General features: G+C 39.4%; 1 protein-coding gene across 1 annotated transcript; it reads right to left on the reverse strand.

The window, feature by feature from the left end:
• Positions 1–21,316: 21,316 nt before the first annotated feature.
• Positions 21,317–22,569, reverse strand: LOC141632697 (protein FAR1-RELATED SEQUENCE 5-like). The gene is made up of 2 exons (XM_074445218.1): positions 22,462–22,569; positions 21,317–22,195 (listed from the first exon to the last, which is right to left on the reverse strand). Exons 1-2 carry the CDS (start codon positions 22,567–22,569, stop codon positions 21,317–21,319), a joined length of 987 nt encoding a protein of 328 aa, XP_074301319.1.
• Positions 22,570–27,887: the final 5,318 nt, after the last annotated feature.

The raw sequence follows: 27,887 nt of genomic DNA on the forward strand, positions 1-27,887 counted from the left end.
AACCGAAGTCCGTCTAAAGTCTGTGACAAGACTCCATATGAACTATGGAAGGGAACGGTCCCTAACTTGTCCTTTATACGGGTTTGGGGCTGCGAGGCTTATGTCAAGTGGAGACACGAGGATAAGCTCGGCCCGCGATCGTCAAGACATACTTTATAGGTTATCCTAAAGGAACACTTGGTCATTACTTTTATTCGCCAACCGAACAACGTGTTTTTGTTGCGGCTAGTGCGACATTCTTAGAGAAGGAATTTCTCGAGAATGCAAAGAGTGATAGAACCTTCGACCTGGTCGGAGATTCCAACCAAATACCGAGCAACCATTGGAGGAACCAATTCCTTCAATCCCGGCTACGGTGAATATTCCTGAGGAACCTAGGAGGTCGGGAAGAGTCTCTATTCCTCCAGACAGATACATTGGTATGGTCGAGGAACATGACATAGATGACGTTCTACTCTTAACGAGTAGTGAACCCGCAACCTATAAAGGTGCCATGACTAGTTCCGACTCAAAGCTATGGCTTGAGGCCATGCAATCCGAGATGGACTCTATGTATGAGAACAACGTATGGGATCTTGTTGACTTACCTGCTAAGGTTCGTCCCCTTCAATGCAAATGGCTTTACAAGATAAAGCATTCTGTGGAAGGTCAACAAGATATCTATAAAGCACGACTAGTTGCTAAAGGTTTCACCCAAGTGCCAGGTTTGCACTACGATGAAATTTTCGCACCCGTAGTCATGTTGCGTTCCATTCGGATTATCTTAGCGATTGCCGCTTTTCATGACTATGAAATTTGGCAAATGGATGTGAAAACCGCCTTCTTAAACGGCTTTTTGGAGGAAGAGTTGTACATGGTACAACCCGAAGGTTTCATCGATCCTTTACATCCTAAGAAAGTGTGCAAACTTAAGCGTTCCATTTATGGACTTAAGCAAGCATCTCGGAGTTGGAATCATCGCTTCGACCAAGTGATTAAAGAAAATGGATTTACTCGATCGGTCGAGGAACCATGTCTTTATATCAAGTCGAGTGGGAGCAAGATTGTCTTCCTAATATTGTATGTCGATGACATACTCCTGATTGGGAATGACATACCTCTCTTAACTTCGGTGAAAGTATGGTTGAAAAACCATTTCCAGATGAAAGATCTGGGTGAGGCACAAAGAATTCTGGGCATCCGTATCTATCGAGATAGATCACGACGGATGCTATCTCTCGATCCAGAGTCTTACATAGACAAAGTCCTAGAGAGATTCAAAGATGACTAACTCCAAGAAGGGGTTTCTTCCTATGGCTCCAGGGGTGCATTTGAGCAAGTCTCAGGCACCAGAGACACCGGAAGAGAAGGAGCGCATGACACGGATTCCTTATGCCTCAGCTATAGGATCAATCATGTATGTCATGATATGCACACGTCCGGACGTGGCATATGCATTGAGTATGACAAGTCGATTCCAACAAAGATCCGGTGAATCACATTGATGGTCATCAAGAACATTCTTAAGTACCTACGGAGGACTAAAGATTGGGCATTGACTTATGGGGGCGATCAAAAGCTATGCGCAAATCAACCTTCTGCAGACGCTAGCTTCCAAACGGATCGGGATGACTCTAAATCTCGGTCCGGATTCGTTTTTACTCTTAATGGCGCTGCATCACCGGAAGAGTTCCAAACAAAGTGTTACAAAGAGATTCTACGATCGAGTCCGAGTACTATGCCGCGTCCGAAGGCGCAAAGGAAGCGATATGGATGCGTCAATTCTTACAAGGACTATCCGTAGTGCCTAGATCGAATGACCCGATCACCATCTATTGCGACAATAGAGGTGCCATCTTCCAAGCTAAGGAGCCAAAGTCTAGCAACAAGTCTAGACATGTACAACGGAAAGCTCATCTAATCCGAGATTACGTGGAGCAAAAGGAAGTAGTGATAGAAAAGATTGCTACAGATGATAACATAGACGATCCTCTCACTAAACCATTACGACAAGATAAGCATGAAGGGCATGTTAATTCCATGGGAATTAAACGTGTTCCTAAGTTGTTGTACTCTTTTATGGATTAGATTCATTCTCTTTTGTACTCTATACGACATCATCGTTTTGATATTTTATATATTTTGTTTTTCATGTGGATTTGTACGACAAATTTTGAACACCACAAAGTGAACTGAACAAACATTATATTTTTGGTCCTTAATTGCCCACGTGAGCTGATAACTCAAGGTAATTATTTTGTGATGTTGGTTGATGGTGGGTTCAACGAGCCATAAGTCAACAAAGTTGATGACCAATCACGAAGCGTGTTATATGGTTATCACGTAGGACACAATTGTGACATCGACGTGGAGTCCTAAATGTTTTATAACATTCGGTGCCCCGTCGTGGATAGGACCTCCATGGTGATCCTAAGAGTCGATTCTTTTGACTATCGACTGTCTCTTGAGACTAAGGCATTTTGGGTGACTTTGGTTTCTTTCTCACGGTCATCCGTAACAGGGGGCCAAGTAGATTGTTTCTGGGTCATTTCATGCCGTGCTTAGATCGGAAGGAGTTCGAGTTGAAGGAAATATTCACCTTTATCGGTACTCGATATTTCTTAGGGCCACTCGAGGAGTCAGAATCGAAATGCATGGCCATGCTCGAATACGAATTCGTTTTATCGGTTAAGTTACTCTCTAGTCGGGGAAACCACTCTAGATACAGATCGATTGTAAAATACGACCTTTGCGGATCCGGATCTGCAAATTGTTTTACATTGAGTGGGAGAAATTTTAAATGAATATGAGAATCGGTTATCGCACATATACTTGTACGGACAAGTGGGAGTTTGTTGGAGCTGTGTCCTCCAGTTAGTGCGGATAACGTCATTGCACATACACTTGTACGGACAAGTGGGAGCTTGTTGGGGCTGGTGTCCTTTACAGTTAGTGCAAGGACTTATAAATCTCTAAAAGGATCAAAGGGTATACTTTTGTATCAAAATCAGTTGGTCCACGTTTATCAATAACGGTTGGCTTGCTAGATAAGTTTGACGTTATTGTCATACAGATGGCGGTGATCAACTGGTCCCTAAAAGTCACACCTATAGGATACGTTTGAGAGATGTGACGGTATGAAAATACAATCATGTAGATGCCAAATTTGACTAACCAGTTAGTTCGAGTTATTTGACTAATAATTAGTCAAAATGTGATGTTGAGATATTTTATTTAATACGGATTAAATAATAATGGCTAAGGCGAATTAAGCAGTTAATTCGTAAATTGAATATAAGCGTTTTATATTTAATTAAATGTATATTGAATATAATTATACAATATCGTCTTTGTCGGACATGTATTAATATTTCAACTAATCCGTATTATTAGTTGATGCTTTAATAACCGATAACCGATGACGATTTATAACAAAACCGCGTCATATACATTTTAGCGATTTGCGAACCAGACCATGAGCTAAAACTAAAAGGAAGTGGAAGCCCACTTCCCAAGAGAGCCCATGGCCGGCCAAGTGAGGACAAAAGAGAGGATTTTCTCTCTTTTGAAACCTAATTCATTTGGACAAAAATTTTAGGGTTTTGGGAGAACATTTTCCTCTCTAAACCTAGATCTCTCATCTAAAGAAAACTCACAAAAATAATCCTCTCAATATTGCAAGGCAATTAGAGGATTCATTCTAGCACAAGGGCATTTCTCGGACGATCTTGGGTGCATCATTTAGGAGGAGATCTACTTTGATCTCTCATTGCCAATTTGCACTAGGACCGAAGGTTATTTCTTAATCTTTATCGTTTCATTGTTGTTTTCGTTTATGACAATAAATTGCATATAAAATTTGCGTTATAATCCTATAATTAAAGGGTTTTATACGGATATAACCCTTCAGTTACATACCCAATCCCATTATGAGATTGGTAGCGCATCGTCCTGCTTCGGGGATAGGGTACGAGGTTAGGGTTGGGGTTGTGGAGACTGATCATCTTTGGGATTGCTGGCAGGATCATGTGGTTCAGATTTCTCGTAGATCGAGACCAGTTAGTTTCCCGAGTGAGACGGCGCCAGATTATGAGGCTTGGTATAATGGGAATTCTCACCCGTTGATCATTGATCCCGACCACCATGATGCCCCCGCGCCACATGATGATTTTGATATTCCTGCTGAGGTAATAATTTTACTTACAGTTGTTGTAATAATTGTTTAACTTTCTTTCTGTTTATAATGTTTTAGTTGTTTTTGTCAATTTGCAGACTGCACGTGCTTTAGTGTTTCAGTTTGCCGAGGCCAAAAGAATTACCGATGACAAGAAACAGCTCGCCTTCTTCCGCAAGATGATGAAGAACATCGACCCATTGGTTGAGAGGGCTGGGGATATCATACGTGAGCGAGGACCTTGTCAAACACCCGGTGATCGTGTTCAAAAAGAGCGGATGGTGTGTACACGATAGCGAGGCGAGGATGATCGATGCAGCAGGAGACTATTTTTTTTTTAATTTCATTTATGTTGTACGTTTTTGAAGACATTTTTTATGTTGGATGATTATGTTAGTTAACTATTTGAACCTTGGTTAATTCAAAAAACATGACGGTTTTAAATTATGAAATTTCATAAATTTATTGAATACATAGCAACTGATGCAAATTCATACATTTCTGGAAATACTCACTACTTCATGACAATGGCCAACATAATGAAAACAAACAAATACAAGATACACTTGAAATAAAACTTCATCATCCTTGCCATTTCCGAAATCTCCTTTTTTATACCTATCACTTGCTCTTTCATGACATTTCCACTTGATGCATCATCACCTTCATCTTGACATGCTATATTCAACTTTTTTGTTATTGTTAAATGATCTTCAGTCAATCACGACACAAAATGATCGCAAGGTACGCACTTAAAAAACGCTTTCTTCGGATTAGCAACTGACTCGGAAATCTTGATGATAGCGTTTCTTTGACAACGATTGCAAATTTGATTCTTAAAATCAAGGCCTTCAATTGGGTGGGTTCCCCACATTGAGGATGATGTTGACATAAGTAAAGATTTGAAGAAGAAAATGGAAGAAAAGGTTGAAGATGAGTGCAGAATTACAACATTATGTAGATGTTTATATAGGGAAAAATGTTACCGTTGTAATTCAAATTTTACCGTTATAATTCAAAATAACCGTTACAATTCAAATGTTACCGTTATAATTCAAAAGTGTAGATACCCGTATCCGTCGATATTGGAATTTATAGAGAACCCGACAAACACCCGATGATGATAGGACACATGTATTTATTTAGTTGTCATTGTCATTATTTGGGTTCGTTTTACGATGTAGAATGAGCGTTGTCGACGGAGTATTTTAATTTAAATGATATTTAAATTAAGGTCTTTTTTAAGGTGATTTCAATTTATTTTATTTTATTTTGAATTTATTTTCTTAAGTTTATTTTATTGAAAATAAAATAAATATTTGATTTGAAAAATCATTTTAGGAGTATATTTGATTTGAAAAATCATTTATTTTAATGTGTTAATTGATTTGAAAAATCGATTTAAAAATCGAGAAAAACTCGTTTTGAACACGCGTTTTGGAGCGCGATTTTAGCTCGATTTTTGAGCCCGTTTTCTTTACGAGTTGGCACGAATATCGAGTACACTAACCAACCTAAGCCTCTACCCATACAACTCCAGTTCGAACCCCATACTCACGACCCAAATCCCGTCCCAAACATCTCCCCAACAGCCCGCACAAAAGCACGAGCAGCCCCCTGTTTTGCGTGCCAAATCCCGAGCCCAAAACCCGCTCCAAATACCACCAAAACCCGTGCCCATTAACCCTAACCCTAACCCATACCCTAATATCCTAACCATATTACCTTACCTTAACCACCAAGAAAACCCCCCATACAAACCCTAGAAAACCCCACAAAAGCTGCTGGACAGCAGCTATGCTCAGGGGAGCCCGTCTGCCTCTCCCCCCTTTTACCCTACTTTAACTCCTTATAAATACCCCTCCTTTACCATACATTCATTCCTCTAAGTTCTCCATACATACAACCGTCATTTACAAGCCTTAAACTCCAGAAACAAACCCTAATTGCCTCTCAAAAACCCTTCACAAAGCCGACTTGCAAACGGGAACAGTTTGTGTGTCCTCTTCGAAATACAATTCGTTCCTCCTTCAAACATCCATTAAAATTCGAGTTTCTTGTTCCTAATTAACCATTCAACATCCATCTACACATTAGACAAAGATTTACGAGCCAAATTGCCCTTGAGAGTACACGAATTCCCTCGAAAAACAGAGTGTTATACACTCTGTTTTCGCGGCTTTTCCTGTCTGTCTAGTTCTGTTTGTGCTCGTTTTTCGTGCCCAATACCTCAAAACGAGCAGGGATTGTTTTAAGATCTCTGTTCTATTCTCTTTCTAGTTTTCAAAACATCTTTTAAATCGAATTTTCATCGTGAAACGAGAGAGAAATCGCTGTTTGAAAGTTGCTGTCCAGATTCGATAAAAACGTGTTGTTTGCTTTGTTTCTTCGTCGACGACGGCCTCTCGAGATAAAATCTACCATCGATTACGACCCAAGACGGTGTCAACGATACATGTAGGTTGAGGGTGCATCAAATCCTCCTCTTTCTCCCTTTTATTTCGTTTTTTTATGTTTGTTTTTTTATTGTTTCGTTTTATTTCGTTTATCGTTTTTATTCATCGTTTAAATTAACTATGAAATTAGTTTAGTCCGAGTATGAGTTAAAGTACCACCATGAACACCCGCGTTGACTTGAGATGGGAAAGAAACCGCTACATCAGTCGGTCGTACACCCCCGTCTCATTTACATATCCTCGTGTTCAAGGTAGGGCATTAATAAAACGAGTTCTAACTTCGCTCTTCGCTTTTGACCCCTCTTTTGTTTCGTGTGATTCGACCCACCTGAGGACCCGTCACATGTTAGTATGACCTCTGATTGTTAACATATAACTTGTTTAGATGACATTAGATCAATTTAATAACCTAATTAGACACGTTAGGGTACATTGACATAGCTTTAAAAATCAACTAACAATTCTATAACCTAATTGAACGCATCTCTCTTTTCACTCGATTTCTCGCTAGCATAGGAGTGCGTGATTAGCACCTTCCTATTAACACTCGATGAGTAGCTTTAATATCGTAACTTCTTGACCTAATTTGACCCCTTTAGGCCGTGTAGAATACACATTTGCAAGACATCTTTTCAATCGATCAACGTCATTTCTAACTTGTTTTATAGCCCGCTTTCGAACTTGTTTCGCAATCAATTGATCTAACTAATGAACCTGACCTAGGACCTAGGGTAGCCGTGTCTAGGGTGGCCGTGGCTTGGCCGTGTGCTTGGCCGTGCCTTCTTGTCATTCTTGCTTCATCTTTATATCGTTTATTTATCGTTGTTTTGTATTTTGTAATTACCTTTTTGCTTATCGAGTCGTCTTTTGTAATTCACTTGTAATTAGTTTTCTCTTGGGTCGAGTCAATTGATTTATAAAAACCTTAGTCTTATTTGGTTAGATAGTTGTGCCCCAATTCATGTAAGAGCGTAGTAAATCGCATGTTGTTTAAAGCAACATGGCCTGGTTTATGCTAATGCATGCTTTGGTGTGTGGCCCTATGTCTAATTCGATAAGATTAAGTGAAAGCACGCATTACGAGGATTGACCCAAGGCCGTGAGTCATGTAAACCGTGGGCCACCCCTTTGTGCAGGTTTTCCTAGGCCGAATGGCCATGTGTCGTGTATGGTGTCGTATATAGCAATTGTATTTAGATCGAGTTGTATCTTTAATTTCTTGTTGTGTCGGCATGAAATGCCTGGGTTGTAATAGGGTAGATCCCAACGGCTCCCCCATTCCCATCAAGCCTTGTTTGCTTTGCTTTGTATGTTGTTAGATCAATCAACCCACATGCTAAATTACAACTTTGACAAAGTTAGTTTAGTTGCATCTAAATCGACGTAGAGACTTCACATGTTAGGGTTTTAAAACGATGTTTGCATATCATATATCGTAGTAGCTATGACCTTGTTTGAAATCCGATACTTGACTTAGTAGAGGTCGTTATTGACGGGCAGGGTTAGGTGTCCTTATGGGCTTCCTAACACGTACCCTCACCCCTTACTCAAGATCTATGGTTTGTGGATCCGTCTAAATACCATTGGATTACGAGAGTCATTCAAATCGAGTGATATAGGGTACAAGTCTTTATCTTTAATCACTCGTAGTCGTTTGGCTTTATGCTTTTCGACGAAAGGTGTAAAGTTGACTTGAACGGTTCCAAGTTCCCAAAAAACTTGGTGGCGACTCTAATTTGTCTTAATTCGATTCGAAAGAACCTCGAGTCGATTATGCCTAGTGTGGATCCCGCGGACGCAGTACCCGAGGGCCTTGTCCATAGTTTGGCGACTCCGCTGGAGAAAAGAGGACTAGTTACACTTTGTTTCTAGGGTCTTTTCCTCCGAGGTGAAACTTGAAAAGAAAGTATTGGAAAGTAAAACATTACTCATAGTGCTACGATTCATGCATAAACCCTTAAGGATTTTCCCGGGCCGTCCCAGCGTTTCTTTGTGATGCGTGGGGGGCGACGTCCCACTATGCCAGGAACTCGCACATTGCTTGCTTCCGCTCCGCTTTGCGTGGTTCTTGATGGTGGGGATGCTCTTCTAGGTACTCTACCTAAAGTCCCTTGCTCTATAAGACCGCAAAAGGATGGAGGGCATAGACCTTCTTGTAGAAGACTTGCCGAGACTTAGAGATGTCTAGGAGCATACATCCTTATAACATGAGAATGACAATGTGCAAGGTGTTTTCCCGAGTCTTTTCAAAAGTTTCCATGTCAATTTCAAAACCGAACTTTTGAACAACTTACTTTCAAAAAGCGTGATTTTCAAAACGCGGAATGCTGCCCAAATAGGACTAGAATTTTCGGCCAAAATAAGCTTTTATAGCCGGCATGCTGCCCATTTCAAATCTCATTTTCAAATCGATCCTTCGTTTTTTTTTTCAAATTCAAATCCAAAATATTTCTCGAACCTTAACAAAGCATGAAATGCGTCAAGTCGTGTCCGGGTCATGGCCGTGTTAGGCCAGGCGTTTTTTCGTTCCAAGAGTCTAGAACACGACCCTGTTGGGTCACCCAAGCTCACCTCTTGGGCTTTGAGTCATGTTGGTTGACCATTTGGTCTAGGATAGTCCACAGAAACGTCCAAGCTAGGCCCTTTAGGGCGTTTTCACTCGAACCTATGGGCTATGTTAGTCCAATCACGGGTTTAGTCACACCGAGTCCAGTTTAGAATCGAGCTATGACAACTTGAGTCATGTCGTCTTGTCGAGTCTAAAATGAATCGAGGTCTAAATCCAACCGTGAGTCGAACCTTTTGGTTAGTCAGTCTTAAGTCGAGTCTTTGCTTGAGTCAAGTTGGTGTCGTGTCCTTAAGTGTGCAGGGGCTCTTACTTTTAAATATTGACTCGGTTCGGGGTTTTCTTGTAGAAAGGCCGCCAAAAACCCGACGTCAAGCAATGGAAGATGCTGTTAACAAGCTCACTGAGGCCGTGAACCTCATGATGACTAGAATGGATGCGATCGAATCTAAGCTGGGTGAAGATTCCTCTTCATCTACCCCACCTCTGACTGATCTGGAGAAACGGTTCAAGTTCATTGAAGACCGTTTGAAGCTCTCCCAGGGGAAGAACATCCACTATGAAAATGCTAGGGCCTATGCCCCAGTTCAGGATAAGTTGCCCACGAACATGGTACTCACTGACATCCCAAAGTTCAAGGGCACCGAAGATCCAGTCCATCATGTTAAGGCCTATAAAGGGTACTTAGCACTGAAGGGAGTACCTGCTGACATGCTCTCTGAAATTTTTGCCCAATCTCTGGATGAACACCCGAAGGCGTGGTTCTATAATCTTGACCTTAAGAACTTCCCCACTTTCGAAGATATTACGGTGGAGTTCTGCAAGCACTATGCTGATAATGTCGAGATTCAAACCAACATAAGAACATTGGAGGTGATGACACAGAAAGACAAAGAAGGCTTTACTGAATTCCTTGCAAGATGGCGCGCTGAAAGCGTGAAATTAGCCAAGAAGCCTGACGAAGTTGAAATGGTAGATAAGTTCGTAAAGAATCTACGACCTATTTACCGCAATGCTCTGAAATACCAGAATTTTGGCTCTTTCAAAGAATTGATAAGAATTGGGATAAAGGTAGAAGATGATGTCATAAAGGCGGTGAGCAATGTAGAAAGGGTACCAAGGGGCCTCATCGTCTAAGGGCAAGGCCCCAGCAACGGCCCATATTGATGAAGCCATCAATCTCTTAGAAGGGAAATCGAAAAAGTCGCAGCGCCAAACACCTAGGGCATTCACCGATATCGGATGCACTTATACATACGCTCTCCAAAGGCTCATAGCCCAAGGAAAGCTGAAGCCTATTGGTCCAACTCCGGACCCTCCCGCTGATCAACAAGGTAAATGGTATAAACCAAATGCCTACTGTGCCTTTCATCAAGGGAAAGGCCATGATACTGAAAGGTGCTATCGACTGAAGCACGAAATTCAAGACATGATTGAGAATGGAACACTCCCGATCCCAACTGTTAAACCCAATAACATCACCAATCCATTTGGCGATCACACTAACTTTGTTTCTGTCGAAGACAATGTCGATTATTCCCATCTTATCCGCCCATGTCACTTGAAAGGGGTGTTTATCGGGAAGATATTTGTGGATTGCTTTGAATTCTTGCCAAACCCGAAGAATGAAATTCAAGTCGGGAGTCTTGCTCCAGAATGTACTCCTCTCGTTAACGAAGTTAATAAAGGACAATTCGATTCACCAACCTTCATCACTGGCGTAGATCCTCAGAGGACTACCTCAGGATGGAGGCAGACCATCAAAGGGATCAAGGACTAGAACCGAACATCTAAGCTGACAGCTGAACAAGGGAAAGCTCAAGACCAGATTTGAAAAATTATGAGTCGGGATCTGTTTTCTTTTCTTAGTCGAGTCGAGTCTAGGACTTTCTTTCCTTGAAGTTGAGTCGTTTGTCCCGCGATGACCTAGGGTGTGTCCTAGGAATCGTTCCTTTGAGTCTGTTAAGCAATTGCCTTTCCAATAAAAAGTTGCAGTTTTGTTTCCAAATAAGTCTTGTTTCCAATCCTCAATCATTCCGAAGCATGATAAAATGCACAATACACTCAAAGGCATCCCTGGGTAGAAATATGTCCCGTTTCAAAACGTAAGGTACAATAGGATTCCGTGTTTGATTCCTTTACCTATTCCATGTCTGGTGGTAGAAAACCTCCATCTGAACCAATGTTTGTGACAAGCTTTTAGATGATTCTATGGTAAAACCCGGACTAGCTCCTTGTTTCCCCTATCGATGATGGAAGGCAAGCCTTTTCCCCAACAAAATCATCCCATCTCGAAGAGAGAAGATATCAACCCGTTCTAACAAGGAATTGTTAGTTCTTACCCAATTTAGTTGGCGAAGCCCAGTTTTCAAGGTGTATCCATTTGTGACTAAGAGAATGAATAGAAGATCATTTTCAAAGAGAGAAAAAAGATGAAAAAGAATGAAAAAACGAGAAAAAGAGAAAAATTGGAAAAATGAAAAAAAAATGAAAAAGAGATGAAAGAAAAAGAAAAAAGAAAAAAAAAGATGTTGAAGCTATTGCGGAATGCTTTTTGGTTGAATGTCGAAGTTACGGAAGCCAAAATTCAAGTCAAGTACCCATAGTTGAGGTTCAATGGGCGAAGCCCAAAAGTTTAAGTAGTAACCTCTTTACCCTCTAAGTCCTTCCTGAGACGATTCTGAGGGGATAGTCGGGAATTTTGAGAATTATTCCGCTTGTGTTGTTACACCCAGCCTTTAGGGTCCAGACATGGAAATTTGAACCCACGTCGATTTCCAACCCATTTGTACTCGTGGTTCATCAAACCCGAGACACCCATTCCAACCACATCAGCAGCCATAGCCCTTGGCCTTAGCACCACAAAACAAACCTTCAGAATGATGGTTAACCATTCCAACTTGTTATTACCAAGCTCCACATCCCAAAAGATCCAAGCCTTTTACACCTAACCCCAAACACGGGATTTAACGGTACCTTAAAGGCTAGAAGGGGATACGACATGATACCTTAGGTGAAACCTTCGAGTGTGTACACACAATCAATATGCCAAGTTTATGCACCATGATCGAACTACGTCGGATTTGATTTCGCTCCACGCGAATACGTAGGCGATCCTTCGAATAATAAGGATTCAATCCACTCATCAACCAAGTTGTCATCTTGTCGGTTTCTTACGGGTCCTAACCAAGTCCAAATGAAGCCACCTTTGTTTGAGTCGGTCTTAGCACTCGATGTAGGCTAGGATGAGGATATAGGTTCGGATGAATAGTACCGAGTCTCAGAATGAGCTTTATCTAATGGTTTAGGCAAAGATGCTGAGTCACATAGATGTGGGTTTGTGTTGGGAATAGAAAATATGAAAAACCCGCTGAAAAGAAAGAAGGCATGGAAGAAAAATAGTAAAAGCCCGCTGAAAAGAAAGAAGGCGGTGGCAAAAAATGATGAAAACTCGCTGAAAAGAAAAGAGGCGAGGAGAAGAGTGACAGAATGTTCCCAACAAGAGTAATGTGTGATGTCTAAGTGTTCTCATAAAATCAGTCTGTGTTTAGTGTCTGGGCGAAGCCAACGTTGTTGCTCTGTGAGTTTAATCCTCCTTGTCAATGCCAAGTGATCTTGATTCCCATGTGCCCTCGGGAGCACGCCCATGACATACGATATCTACATCCCAAGTCGACGACCTTGTGATTCCCATTTGCCATCTTTTGGCGCCGGAACGGCCAATTTACATTTCTACCCCCAACAAGTCAATAATTGAATTTAAAACCCGTGCACACTTACGGTTTTATTTTCCTTTTTTGTTTTAAGGTAGCGGGCTACGCCCACGTGGTTTACGAGTCGTACAGAGTGTCTGAGTCGTATTTCATGCTCACCCATCAAGGTTCGATTTCAAAAATTTTCAAAATTTCAAAATTCCAAAAAACTTTTTGCGAATTACGGATAAATGATCCTGTTGGGAAATGTGTCCTCAACAATAGTGCGATCACATGATTTAAATATCATTATTAAATCTCATTTTAAAGAATACAATTGGGAAGTATTTTTACTGTCAACTGGTCAACATATATCGGTAATGATTGGCTGACTAGAGTTTGACATTACTTGTCGTGTGACGGTGGTGATCGATTGACCCCTAGGTCATACCTATAGGGCAACACTCTTAATTGATCATTTAATTAATCGTATAATGTTACGAGTTAATTAAATTACTTGAAAAATTGACGGACGATTTTGGAAGTAAAATTTACGTATCAAATTGAAATATGATTAAATGAGATACGGTCCGAGTAATCGAATTGTATCGTTACTCGGATGAAATTGTTGTTTAAAGAAACAATTAGATTTGAATGAATTATTATAAATGCGATTTATAAACGGTAAAATATTTTGGTACAAGTAATTATGAATTACTAAGTCGATTTTTGTATATGACGTATTTTTATTGATACGTTGATTTTTAACATGTTAAAAATACATAACAAATTTATGTTACATATGACATGTGACATATTGACAATTGACAAAAATAAAATGGTTTTCATATTATCCATTTGGACCGAAATATTGGACTTAATTAACATATTCTTATAATGTTAATTAGTGTAGTGGAAGATGTAATCATGCTTTTTACACTAGGCATGCATACCTAGTGCTTCTTGTGGAAGAGCAACTAGCCCATGCATTGGCCTTCCTCTTCCTCCCAACCGGTTTTCATCTAGAAAAGAACAAGAGTTCTTTTTCTTATTTTTATTTTATCATTTACCATATGTATGTGTGGGTGATAATTATTATTCATTCTTACTTCAAAATATTTTTAGAAAGAGAAAAACCTCTAAAAATCCCTCTCCTCTAACCGGTTTTAGAGAGTAAAAACCAAACAATTTTGGTTCAATTTTTCACTAGATTAATATTATACTAGCTCAAATAATATTAATTAGATTAAGAGTTAGCTTTGGGTATTATTCCTAAGGAGAGATCCTACACTTGGATCTTGTTCTTCCATTAAAGGAAAGCTCAAGAACAAAAGAAAAGGAGATTTCTTTTGTGCCCATTTGAACCGAAATTTCAATGTAAGGATATGATTTCTTCTCTATTTTATTATATTGTTTGCATGCATAAAATCCGTATTTAATTTTATGACAAATTATTTCGACATATATGAGTATGTTAGTATGTATATAGATCTACATTTACTTCAGATCCAAGTAGTGGAATCTTCTTGGGTCGATGATCCAATCCTTCGAAATTCAAAAAAAATTCAAATTTAAATTTTTGAAGGGTCGATGGCCCAACATACCACCTGATGTCAAATTTAAACTTCGGGTCGATGGCCCAATTATTCAAAATTTTCAATTTCAATTTTCGGGTCGATGACCCAATCTTTCAAATAATCCAATTTTCAGATCGATGATCCAAATGTGCTTATGTGATGATTATTGCTAGTACGTTTTTGTGTTTCAAATATAGCAGGATATGCTTCAACTGGGGGCTCTAAAATCTTCGACTTTAGAGCCATTGCAAATCAGGGGCTCTGGCCGCGGGTGGCTTCGAGACCATTATCAAGATGTAAAGGATGATATCCACCAAGAATTCAATTCAATACAAGAGTATGAAATGGAAGAATTCCGTAGCTGAAAGCAAATGATGAAAGCGGCGGCAACCTCCTTGGAAAGTCCCGTCCCATTCGGACAAGCGCCAACAGATGATAAATTTTGGGCAAATGTCAACACATGATGAATTTTGGACAAATGCCAGCAGATGATAAACTTTGGGCATGTGTCAGCAGGCGCCGAACTACGACACGGGTTTGATTCCGTCAGAAACGGATACGTAGGCGCCTAAGGATAAGGCTCAATCCACTATATATGCAATTTATGGGTCGATGACCAACGGTGACAACTTGACACAACAGAAGCAAGAGTCAATCCCCAACGAAGTTTCAGGTATGATCTCTTCTTATGGTCAAGAGCTTATATACGCAAGTCTAATGGACTATAAACGACCCATGAGAATCCTCGGTCGAGAGGGACTGGGGTATACTTTGACTTTCGCCTTGTCCAAGCCTCAGTCAAAGTGGGGGCTCTGTAGATACCCGTATCCGTCGATATTGGAATTTATAGAGAACCCGACAAACACCCGATGATGATAGGACACATGTATTTATTTAGTTGTCATTGTCATTATTTGGGTTTGTTTTACGATGTAGAATGAGCGTTGTCGACGGAGTATTTTAATTTAAATGATATTTAAATTAAGGTCTTTTTTAAGGTGATTTCAATTTATTTTATTTTATTTTGAATTTATTTTCTTAAGTTTATTTTATTGAAAATAAAATAAATATTTGATTTGAAAAATCATTTTAGGAGTATATTTGATTTGAAAAATCATTTATTTTAATGTGTTAATTGATTTGAAAAATCGATTTAAAAATCGAGAAAAACTCGTTTTGAACACGCGTTTTGGAGCGCGATTTTAGCTCGGTTTTTGAGCCCGTTTTCTTTACGAGTTGGCACGAATATCGAGTACACTAACCAACCTAATCCTCTACCCATCCAACCCCAGTTCAAACCCCATACTCACGACCCAAATCCCGTCCCAAACATCTCCCCAACAGCCCGCACAAAAGCACGAGCTGCCCCCTGTTTTGCGTGCCAAATCCCAAGCCCAAAACCCGCTCTAAATACCACCAAAACCCGTGCCCATTAACCCTAACCCATACCCTAATATCCTACCCATATTACCTTACCTTAACCACCAAGAAAACCCCCCATACAAACCCTAGAAAACCCCACAAAAGCTGCTGGACAGCAGCTATGCTCAGGGGAGCCCGTCTGCTTCTCCCCCCTTTTACCCTACTTTAACTCCTTATAAATACCTCCCCCCCCCCCCTTTACCATACATTCATTCCTCTAAGTTCTCCATACATACAACCGTCATTTACAAGCCTTAAACTCCAGAAACAAACCCTAATTGCCTCTCAAAAACCCTTCACAAAGCCGACTTGCAAACGGGAACAGTTTGTGTGTCCTCTTCGAAATACAATTCGTTCCTCCTTCAAACATCCATTAAAATTCGAGTTTCTTGTTCCTAATTAACCATTCAACATCCATCTACACATTAGACAAAGATTTACGAGCCAAATTGCCCTTGAGAGTACACGAATTCCCTCGAAAAACAGAGTGTTATACACTCTGTTTTCGCGGCTTTTCCTGTCTGTCTAGTTCTGTTTGTGCTCGTTTTTCGTGCCCAATAACTCAAAACGAGTAGGGATTGTTTTAAGATCTCTGTTCTCCTCTCTTTCTAGTTTTCAAAACATCTTTTAAATCGAATTTTCGTCGTGAAACGAGAGAGAAATCGCTGTTTGAAAGTTGCTGTCCAGATTCGATAAAAACGTGTTGTTTGCTTTGTTTCTTCGTCGACGACGGCCTCTCGAGATAAAATCTACCATCGATTACGACCCAAGACGGTGTCAACGATACATGTAGGTTGAGGGTGCATCATATCCTCCTCTTTCTCCCTTTTATTTCGTTTTTTTATGTTTGTTTTTTTATTGTTTCGTTTTATTTCGTTTATCGTTTTTATTTATCGTTTAAATTAACTATGAAACTAGTTTAGTCCGAGTATGAGTTAAAGTACCACCATGAACACCCGCGTTGACTTGAGATGGGAAAGAAACCGCTACATCAGTCGGTCGTACACCCCCGTCTCATTTACATATCCTCGTGTGCAAGGTAGGGCATTAATAAAACGAGTTCTAACTTCGCTCTTCGCTTTTGACCCCTCTTTTGTTTCGTGTGATTCGACCCACCTTAGGACCCGTCACATGTTAGTATGACCTCTGATTGTGAACATATAACTTGTTTAGATGACATTAGATCAATTTAATAACCTAATTAGACACGTTAGGGTACATCGACATAGCTTTAAAAATCAACTAACAATTCTATAACCTAATTGAACGCATCTCTCTTTTCACTCGATTTCTCGCTAGCATAGGAGTGCGTGATTAGCACCTTACTATTAACACTCGATGAGTAGCTTTAACATCATAACTTCTTGACCTAATTTGACCCCTTTAGGCCGTGTAGAATACACATTTGCAAGTCATCTTTTCAATCGATCAACGTCGTTTCTAACTTGTATTCTAGCCCGCTTTCGAACTTGTTTCGCAATCAATTGATCTAACTAATGAACCTGACCTAGGACCTAGGGTAGCCGTGTCTAGGGTGGACGTGGCTTGGCCGTGTGCTTGGCCGTGCCTTCTTGTCATTCTTGCTTCATCTTTATATCGTTTATTTATCGTTGTTTTGTATTTTGTAATTACCTTTTTGCTTATCGAGTCGTCTTTTGTAATTCACTTGTAATTAGTTTTCTCTTGGGTCAAGTCAATCAATTTATAAAAACCTTAGTCTTATTTGGTTAGATAGTTGTGCTCCAATTCATGTAAGAGCGTAGTAAATCGCATGTTGTTTAAAGCAACATGGCCCGGTTTATGCTAATGCATGCTTTGGTGTGTGGCCCTATGTCTAATTCGATAAGATTAAGTGAAAGCACGCATTACGAGGAGTGACCCAAGGCCGTGAGTCATGTAAACCGTGGGCCACCCCTTTGTGCAGGTTTTCCTAGGCCGAATGGTCATGTGTCGTGTATGGTGTCGTATGTAGCAATTGTATTTAGATCGAGTTGTATCTTTAATTTCTTTTTGTGTTGGCATGAAATGCCTGGGTTGTAATAGGGTAGATCCCAACGGCTCCCCCATTCCCATCAAGCCTTGTTTGCTTTGCTTTGTATGTTGTTAGATCAATCAACCCACATGCTAAATTACAACTTTGACAAAGTTAGTTTAGTTGCATCTAAATCGACGTAGAGACTTCACATGTTAGGGTTTTAAAACGATGTTTGCATATCATATATCGTAGTAGCTATGACCTTGTTTGAAATCCGATACTTGACTTAGTAGAGGCCGTTATTGACGGGCGGGGTTAGGTGTCCTTATGGGCTTCCTAACACGTACCCTCACCCCTTACTCAAGATCTATGGTTTGTGGATCCGTCTAAATACCATTGGATTACGAGAGTCATTCAAATCGAGTGATATAGGGTACAAGTCTTTATCTTTAATCACTCGTAGTCGTTTGGCTTGATGCTTTTCGACGAAAGGTGTAAAGTTGACTTGAACGGTTCCAAGTTCCCAAAAAACTTGGTGGCGACTCTAATTTGTCTTAATTCGATTCGAAAGAACCTCGAGTCGATTATGCCTAGTGTGGATCCCGCGGACGCAGTTCCCGAGGGCCTTGTCCACAAAAAGTTACCGTTATAATTCAAATATTACCGTTATAATTCAAATGTTACCGTTATAATTCAAAATAACCGTTATAATTCAAATGTTACCGTTATAATTCAAATTTTACCGTTATAATTCAAAATAACCGTTATAATTCAAAAGTTACCGTTATAATTCAAATATTACCGTTATAATTCAAAATAACCGTTATAATTCAAAAGTTACCGTTATAATTCAAATATTACCGTTATAATTCAAATGTTACCGTTATAATTCAAATGTTACCGTTATAATTCAAATTTTACCGTTATAATTCAAAATAACCGTTATAATTCAAATGTTACCGTTATAATTCAAATTTTACCGTTATAATTCAAAATAACCGTTACAATTCAAAATAACCGTTATAATTCAAATGTTACCTTTACAATTAATAGCTTATAAATAGGCCATTCTATGTTAATTTCAATCACAACATCCAATCATATTCACTCACTACAATACTAATTATTCACTCACAACATCCAATCCTAAAATGGTTCTCACAAATGCTCAAAAAATCAGAGTTTATCAAATAAGAATCGATTTAATTGTTCAAAATTTACCAATTCTAATTGAGCGTCTTGAATCAGTGGTTCCCAGTGACACTGTATGGCACATGCTTGAAGAGCCTCCAATTGGTACCCTTTGTATAATTTTACAAGGAAACCCAGATCATGTTCTAACTCCAGCAGTTAGAGATGAGGTTGTTTCTGATGAAGTACTAAACGAGAAGATGTGGGAGTTTCGTAGGTTAAAAAGTGACATCTTTACATATTTTGAACGCATTCTCACCGTGATCGATTACCCAAGACTATCAGACTTATGTGCTGGTAGAGTGCCGGGCCAAGGAATTCTTTATCTCTACTTGAATGATTTTTTGACTCAATATATGTCTACCCAACCTGAAGAAATTGAGATTCAAGATCATGAAGAAGATAAGGAATCGTCATCTTCATCATCGGAATATAATTAAGTTCGGTAGGTATTTAATTATGTTATGTTTTAAGTAATAATCGTTTATGGTATGGGTTTGGGGTTTGGGGTTTGGGGTTTAGGGTTTGGGGTTTGGGGTTTGGGGTTTAGGGTTTGGGGTTTGGGGTTTAGGGTTTAGGGTTTGGGGTTTAGGGTATGGTATGTTTTAATTATGTTTTTATTGGTTTATGTTTTAATTATGGTTTATGTTTTAATTATGTCAAAACGTGTTTTAAGGAATGTTTTAATTAAAATATGTCAAATTATGTTTTAAGGATTGTTTTAATTAATTACGTTTTAAGTCATTTAATCGGATGCAGAGGATAATAAACTACAATAATCGGACAAATAAAATAAAATATAAGGTACAATATTCGGATATATAAAATAAAAGGTACAATAATCGGACAAATAAAAGCTAAGATCAACTCAAAATCGCGCCATACACCAAGTGATGTCGATACAGTAATTATAATGAGCTACGCTTGCATCATGTACCCAACAAGGGGCTATTGGAGGCATAGGTGACAAGGGGCGTACTCGGAGCCGCAAATAGTGGTTTCCCGCATGTAATACCCATAAGACACCATATGGGGTACGTACTCGGGGGTGCTCGTAAAGGGAAATAAGTAAAACTACCATTCCAATGTCGCTGACTTTCTCGATCGTCAAATGCAGAAATACAACATATCACCCAATTGTACATCGTAGCATAACCATATAGATCGAAACCGTCCATCTAATGACCCGAGCCACACGGTATCTGATCCATAAATGTAATTCTAGCTACCTCCGCATCAAATCTCCCTGGGCCATAGATATGATCACGGTAAACGGACTACAAATTTCCCTAAGTAAATCTGTTCTAGCCATCGTGAAATGAGATTGGTCACCCCGAACAGCATGTGAGATACCTCGAAAACCACAATGACCGTCTCCGGAAGGATTAAACCATGCTTCTAGATACTCGTGAAACCATGAAGGCAGGAAGTCACGATAAGGAAAATACCTCAAATGACCAATGGTGTAGTCGACCTCAAGAGGTGCGCAATACGTTGTGCCGAAACTCCCCGTACTCGTGGTAGCAGTGGTAGACGATGTACCGGGGCCCGTTTGAGTGGATCGGGGGGGGGGGGGGTACTATACGGAGTAAAACGAACCGTCGGAGTATAACGGGGAGTAGACGACGGAGTAACAGGAACCGTCGGAGTAGAACGGGGGGTACTAGACGGAGTACGTTGGGAAGACGGAGTACCTACTCGAACCCGAACCCGTGCATGCTCAACGGCGGACGGATCTCTACGAGTTCCCCTACTCGGACGTCCTCTAGGGTTCTCGTTGACCCGAGGCTCGTTTACATCCTCCTGTTCCGGATGTATCTGAGAGTAAAGGGCATCGAACATGGATGATCTCATACTCGGATCTGCATTCCGAATTTCATCGAATAACTCTTCCAATCGATCATCGTCACAAGTCGGCATTGCCTCCGAACCATCGTACTCCAACTTCCTCCAAAATGCATGTAACACATCAACAGGGACCCGAGATCCGTTTCTAGAAATGCGATGAAGTGAACAAGAACATAACAAACCAAGTGTAGTAGCCTTTACACAACCGCAATCGATCGTCAAGGCATCTTCCGTCATCTTGGCACCTCTTTCGAATTCTTCACGCAATTCACAGATGGCATTCTTTGATATTTTTAAAGAAAGTATGGAAAATAATCGCTGAATCCCCGTCAACCGCCTCGATCTAGATAACTCCAACGAGTGTCGGATCTCAACATGTTGCGTTTCCATCAAAGAATGAAACCGAATCCGATGCTATCAATCGCCGCCAAGCTATTCACCATCTCTTCAAATTCGCATGAGCCGACTCAACCCGGGATGTAGAAGTATTCCCAAAATGAGTTATCTTGTTCGTTCTATACTTGGCCCATTTTTCCAAGTGCGGGAACCATTGCCTCTCAATATAAGCCGCCACTCCCGCCCATTCCCTTGCCAATTTGCCCCACGCAACATTAAACTTATCTTCGGTCTCCGCCTCGACAACCGTAGTAAACAAGTTAAAAGTTACGTGCTTAGCCCAATTATCCTGTTTCGTGATATCAAGTGCTTTCGTCTCCACGTTAGAATATATATGCCAAAGACATAGCAAGTGAGACGAATCTGGAAAAACAATGGGAATCGCGTTCAACAAACCACCCTCGCAATCAGTAACAATAGCATTAGGTTGAACGGCATCATTGAGCAGGGCCTTCAGTTTCCGTAGTACCCACAGATATTTCTCCTCGGACTCATGCGTCACAAGAGCATACGCGATGACAAAGCTCTTCCCGACGGGTGTGACTCCAACCATCTCAACAAGCGGAAGACGGTATTCATTTGTCTTGTACGTGGAATCGATCTGTACCACATAATAGTATGATCGAAACATCTTAACGGCTTCTGGATGAGCCATGAACACGTGGGTTAGCTCATCGGTCTCCTGATCAGTGATCCAATAATGAACGTACTTATGCTGAACCGCAAGTGCTAACATCTGTTGTGCCGGGTTTCTCCCTTCTCTTTCCTCGGCCCTTACTTTCTGAGAACGATTGTAGATTTGTCGTCGATTAGGTCTTGACTTTTCCGGATTCCGCTGATGCAAACCCGCACTAATAATTGCCGGTCTAACGTGAGCTCTAACTTGGGCATCGATATAAGCCAACTCCTCGTCATCAAACTTTGCAAAGTATCTGTCGCCGTCACAATACAACGTTAAACAATGATTATGAAACCCGGATCTCATCACAAGCTGCCACTTATTCTCTTCTAATTCAACAACTTTCATTGAAAATTTGCAATTGCACCACGCGGTAGCCGTGTTACCCCTCATTAAAGAATCGGCATCCTTATTTACGGGACCTTTTCCACCCATCCGACAAACAAAATAATATTGTCTCAAATTCGTGTTACGACCAACTTTCTTGTTGCTTGCTCTTTTTATACCAAACCCGAGTCGGAGCCCGATCTCATATGCCCAATTAAACGCTTGAATACTGGATGCAAAGAACAAGCTAGTCTTAAAATGATCTGAGTAATCAATACCGTCTCCATCGTTAATCACTTGCGCACCCATTTCGATAATTTAGTTATTAATTAATTATTAGCTACGGAACGAGTCGGAGTAAATAAAAAATAATATAAAAATAATACAAAGACGGTAATTAGTTATTTTATACAAAACAAGTCGGAAATATTAAAGATAAATTGTTTTATAATATAAAGACGGTATTTAATTATTTTAAATGTTTTATACAAAAAAAGACGGAAATAAATTATTTTAAATGTTTTATACAAAACGAGTCGGAAACAAAAAAAAAAAAAAAAAAAAAAAAACACGGGCTGGGCCTTGGACGAAGGATTATTTCGTCCAAAACCAGGCCTGGACGAAAAAACCCTTCGTCCATAATGGGCCTTGGACGAAGGATTTTTTCGTCCAGGCCTGGTTTTGGACGAAAAAATCCTTCGTCCAAGGCCCATTATGGACGAAGGGTTTTTTCGTCCAAAACCAGGTCTGGACGAAAATGTTCTTCGTCCAGGCCCAGTTCGTTTATTTTATTTTATTTTATTTTTTTTTCAATTGCATTTTCAAATAAATCCGTCACAAATTCTATCATAATTCCGTCTACATTCATGGCATCTATCCTAATTCGGGATTCAAAAGATAATAAAACATAAATTTTTAACAAAACTAAATCGTAAACTAACCTCGTTACTAGCTTCATTGTTGGAATCGTTGTTAAAATCGTTCCCGTTCATGTTGTTAATTACAAAACCCGACTTTTTTTTTGTTTGAAATATTTTAGTGAGACGGTGACTTGTGTTTTAGTGAGACGGAAATTGCATTTCTGTTTTGAGACGGAAATTGCATTTTGGTGAGACGGATATGGAGGGCAAACTTGGAAATTTACGTTAATTGTCGACGATATTTAGTAATTTGTCGACGACGTATATATGCACAATTAAAATAGAACGATAAATTTATTCAAACACATAGATTTAAGAGTTAAAATAAACTAAGGGGTAACACTTGTATAATTTTAGTGTACTCTTATATTTCACATTGACATTCGCATGACAAACTAAATAAAAGTACAAAAAAAAACTCTTAATTTATAAATTTAACATTAGTTGTAGTCTTATAACTAGACAGAGTCTTATTCAGGTTTGCATCGGCTAGTCGAGTCTTACTCGGGTCGGGTTTTTTCATTGTCGGGTTTAATCGGCTTCGGTGTCATGAGGTTCGGGTTATATTGGTTATCGGATGATATTAAAAATCGGGTTATATCAGATCGGACTGGGTCGGTTTCAGTATATGATTTTTTTTGTATTTTCGGGTGCCGGACGGGTTCGATATCGGGCGATTTGGATCGGTTTTGTCGAGTCGGGTCGGGTTTTGACAGGTCTAGATGCAAGGAAAGGGAATTGGATTTACGGATAGAGATTGATTTTGGGTTTGGGTTAATTTGGTGGGATAATTTATGGTTAATATGTATGGACATTGCTTGGGGTTGTGGTTCAGCCACGTGTTTTTTTTTTTTTTTTTTTTTTTTTTTGTGGTTCATCATTATTTTTTTTCGATGATACCTTATTACAAAATTAATTTAATTATAATTATAATTATAATATGTTATAGAAAATATTCATTGAGAAAGTAAGAGAGAAATTTTGGTGGGGTAGAGAATGTGGTAAATGACTGGAAATGTTGGAAAGTAGAAAATGATTGGGTTGGTGACCTAGGTCGTGACCTTCTCTTGGGAGGGTGAAAGGTCAAGATAAATAAGCTGAGATTAAGGGCTAAAATATTGATGATCCAGTTAGCGTGACCTTGTGCTTGGGGATGGTCTTGACAGTATCCGGATGAATTTTCTAATGTTGTTCACACTTCACCATAGTACGATCTTACCGAAAACACAAATTTGTGCAAGGCGATTTTACGCTAAAGTTATTGTAAAACCACCTATTAATTGGAGTACCTAATATAACCCCGTCTATTAACAAGTTATTATAAGGTCATTTCGGTATATATCAAGTGGTTTTATATAATATTTGCATAAAACCGCATTCCAAAACTGATTGTACCGAAAATGAATTGTCGGATAAATATGCACATTATGACAAAATCGTTTTTGTTTCAGATTAGCGGACACGGGAGAGGCTTCTAGCTCGTTATCTCAAAGGTTAAATCCCAAAATCTATGGACTATAAAAAGAGTAGCGTCTCGGTCGATAAGGGCAACATGGATATATGACGCTGCTAGGGTTTGCAATAATAAACATCCTAATCAAGTCGAATTTGTTTGGGTTTCGCGTTTTGGGTTACGGATTGGATTCTTTGGATCAGGTCATCAGACCGGTTCAATTTTACCATTTCTAACGCCTAAGTATAAGTGTATAACTATGCGAGAAAAAAAAGTTTTGTAGAATATACCAATCGGTCATTCTAGTCCGTTCCACTATATATAATTATTATATGCATACGTAATACTATAAGAAGCAGTGTAACATCCACTTGTAAATTTATTATTATTGCAACTTGAGTTAATTAATTCCCACGTTCCTTTCTTTTGATCATAATTTATGTCTGGTTAGCAAGGGAAATAGTGAAGGGAAACAACCGAGACCATTTAAATATTTTAATATATGGAGTTCTGCCCCTGATTTATTGAATTGCGTGAGTGTGTGGTCTCAATGGATCTCAGGTACTAATATGTACAAAGTTGTTAGGAAGTTAAAGCTCCTGATATGGCTAAAGTCATATCACCAAATCAAAATAAAACTATCTCAAAACTAACAAGAATAGCTAGTGGTAAGACATGTATCGAATGCACAGGGATGCGGTAATAGTCAGTCTGTTAATATTTAAATTGTCTAAAGGTAACCGTTTTCTTGGGGGTTTGTTTTGTTTGTTTGCTAACCAACTAATTGCGAGTAATTTAAAGGGTTTAAGACAATGATACTAAAAGTCTAGGATTTCCGGTTCACTAGGTCAATTATATGGGGTCTCTTAACCAATTGCTAGATCTATCAAGTTGTCTAAGCTCATAAGATCGGTCGACTCTATTATGCCCTTTAGATCGATTCTAACATGCGGTCGCTATAATTAGATACAATCTATTCGATTATCGTAGTTTATATTAATTCTAACCCGGTCGGTGAAAGGATTAATTCGCTACACTAATTAACAACTCAGGCCTAAGTTAATTAACTAGAATAAGAACAATAATAAAACGGCAACTTAAACGATTTCACTAGCAATTAATCAATTTCCCCTTTCTAATTAACCTAGATCCCCTTCACCCTAGATTAAGAATTTAGCTACTCATATTAAAGGTACAAACAACAATAACAATAATAAGAAACATGATTGCAAGCATAAAAGATGAACAATGAAATAAATGATTAATAATAAAGGAAAGATTAAGAACAATACCGTAATTAAAGGCAATAGATCCGAACAATAATTAAACTAAGCTAAGTATTTGAGAGAGTTTTATAAGGTATCTATATTAAACCTACTGAAAATAAAGCATAAATAACCTAGGGTACGAGTTTTGGTTTTTATAGCAATACATAACCGACTTAAGGAAAGTTGCGGGAATTATAAAACTGGAAGGTTCCTCGATCGAGCTTAAGTGGACTCGATCGAGCCTAAGTGGACTCGATCGAGGAACCACTTCCTCGATCGAGCCTGGCCTGGCTCGATCGAGGCACCAAAGTTCAAGAACACCCAACTCTCGACATTGCGAAATTTAGTTGATTAGGTTGGTTCCTCGATCGAGCCTAGCTTGACTCGATCGAGGAACCAAGTTCCTACTTTGCGCACTGATCTTCAAACGGACGCCATTTCTTCGTTACTTGTCAGAAACAAGCGATTTTTGTGGCGTTGGAAATCTAAGTGGATAAGCTTTCACCTCCAATTAGAATTACTTGAAAATCAGTTGTAGAACTCAAGATATGACTCTTCAAAGGAAGCACTAGTGATAAGAAGCTCTTTTCTTCGTGTTTTCTTCTTAACTTCTCTTCCTTCATTCTTATGGATTCTCGTGCCATGCTTCGTGTATCCCTTCATGCCCACTCCGCGATGCTCATTTCATTCCTTTGCTCCTCAAATGCATCATTCCTGCATCAAACATCAAAAGGCGGAAGTATCAACATTCTAACTTAAAAGGCATGTAAATGCTATAAATTAGCACGAAAACCGTATCAAAAGCAATTAAGGGGAGGCATAAATATGTATATAATTATGACTCATCAGCTCCTGAAGCCCGAACTCAAAAATATTAACAAGTGTTATTATTCTAATGTTGAGAACAAGGCTGATATTGCACATATCCGGTTGTTGCAGATCCAGATCAGTTAATTAATCTCCCTGGAGATGTGAATCTTTTGAGACAAGAGTATGAGGCCAATCTACTTTCAGTTGCTCTTCAAAAGGCCAAGATGGAATTCTTAAAGCAGAAAGCTAAGGCGCATTGGTTAAAAGAAGGGGACTCTAATTCTTCTTATTTTCATGGTGTTATTAAGGCAAGGAGGAACAAGAATTTCATTTCACATATTAAAGATCATAAGGATCAACTTTACAGTGATGAAGAGGGGATACAAAAGGCGTTCCTTGATTATTATCAAATGTTGCTCGGGTCTAAAGCTCATACAAACAAAGTCAATGCTTCAATTGTCCAAAAAGGAAAGGTTTGTACTGACCAACACAAAACCAGATTACTGTCACCTGTTTCTACGGACGAAGTTAAAGATGTTATCTTTCACATCCCTGATGACAAAGCCCCTGGTCAGGATGGGTATTCTAGCAAGTTTGTTAAGGACAGTTGGGATATTGTGGGTGAGGAAGTCACAAATGCAGTGTTGGATTTTTTTGAGACAGGAAATATTCTTAAACAGATTAATGCTCGACTTTGATTACCTTGATCCCTAAAGTTGATAGGCCAACTACCGTACTCCAATACAGGCCTATAGCTTGTTGTAATGTGATTTACAAATGCATATCTAAAATCTTATGCAACATGCTTGCTGACACTCTTCCTGATTTGGTCTCTCAGAATCCCGGGGGGGTGGGATTATGGAAAATATTTTAGTTTGTCAAGATATCATCAGGTTATATGAGAGACATGCTGTTTCCCTAAGGTGCTTATTCAAAATGGATTTACAAAAGGCATATGGCACCATTGAATAAGATTTTTTGGATCAAATGCTAGATGCCTTAAGGCTCCCTGATCAATTTAGAGGATGGATCATGAAATGTGTTACCACTGCTACTTATTCGCTCAATCTGAATGGAAGTGTTTTTGTGTTTTTCAAAGGGCAAAGAGGTCTGAGACAAGGGGATCCCCTATCATCCTTGTTTACAATTTGCAT

The sequence above is a fragment of the Silene latifolia genome, chromosome Y, assembly GCF_048544455.1.
Source record: "Silene latifolia isolate original U9 population chromosome Y, ASM4854445v1, whole genome shotgun sequence".
Classification (NCBI taxonomy): Eukaryota; Viridiplantae; Streptophyta; class Magnoliopsida; order Caryophyllales; family Caryophyllaceae; genus Silene; species Silene latifolia.

What these genes read in the sequence shown, in the direction of transcription:
- LOC141632697 (XM_074445218.1), bottom strand. Translation starts at nt 22,569, where the DNA reads ATGGAGACGGTATTGATTACTCAGATCATTTTAAGACTAGCTTGTTCT. An exon ending in CGGGCTCCGACTCGGGTTTG is followed by an intron (nt 22,196 to 22,461) that starts GTATAAAAAGAG and finishes TACTTTGCAAAG; the next exon opens with TTTGATGACGAGGAGTTGGC.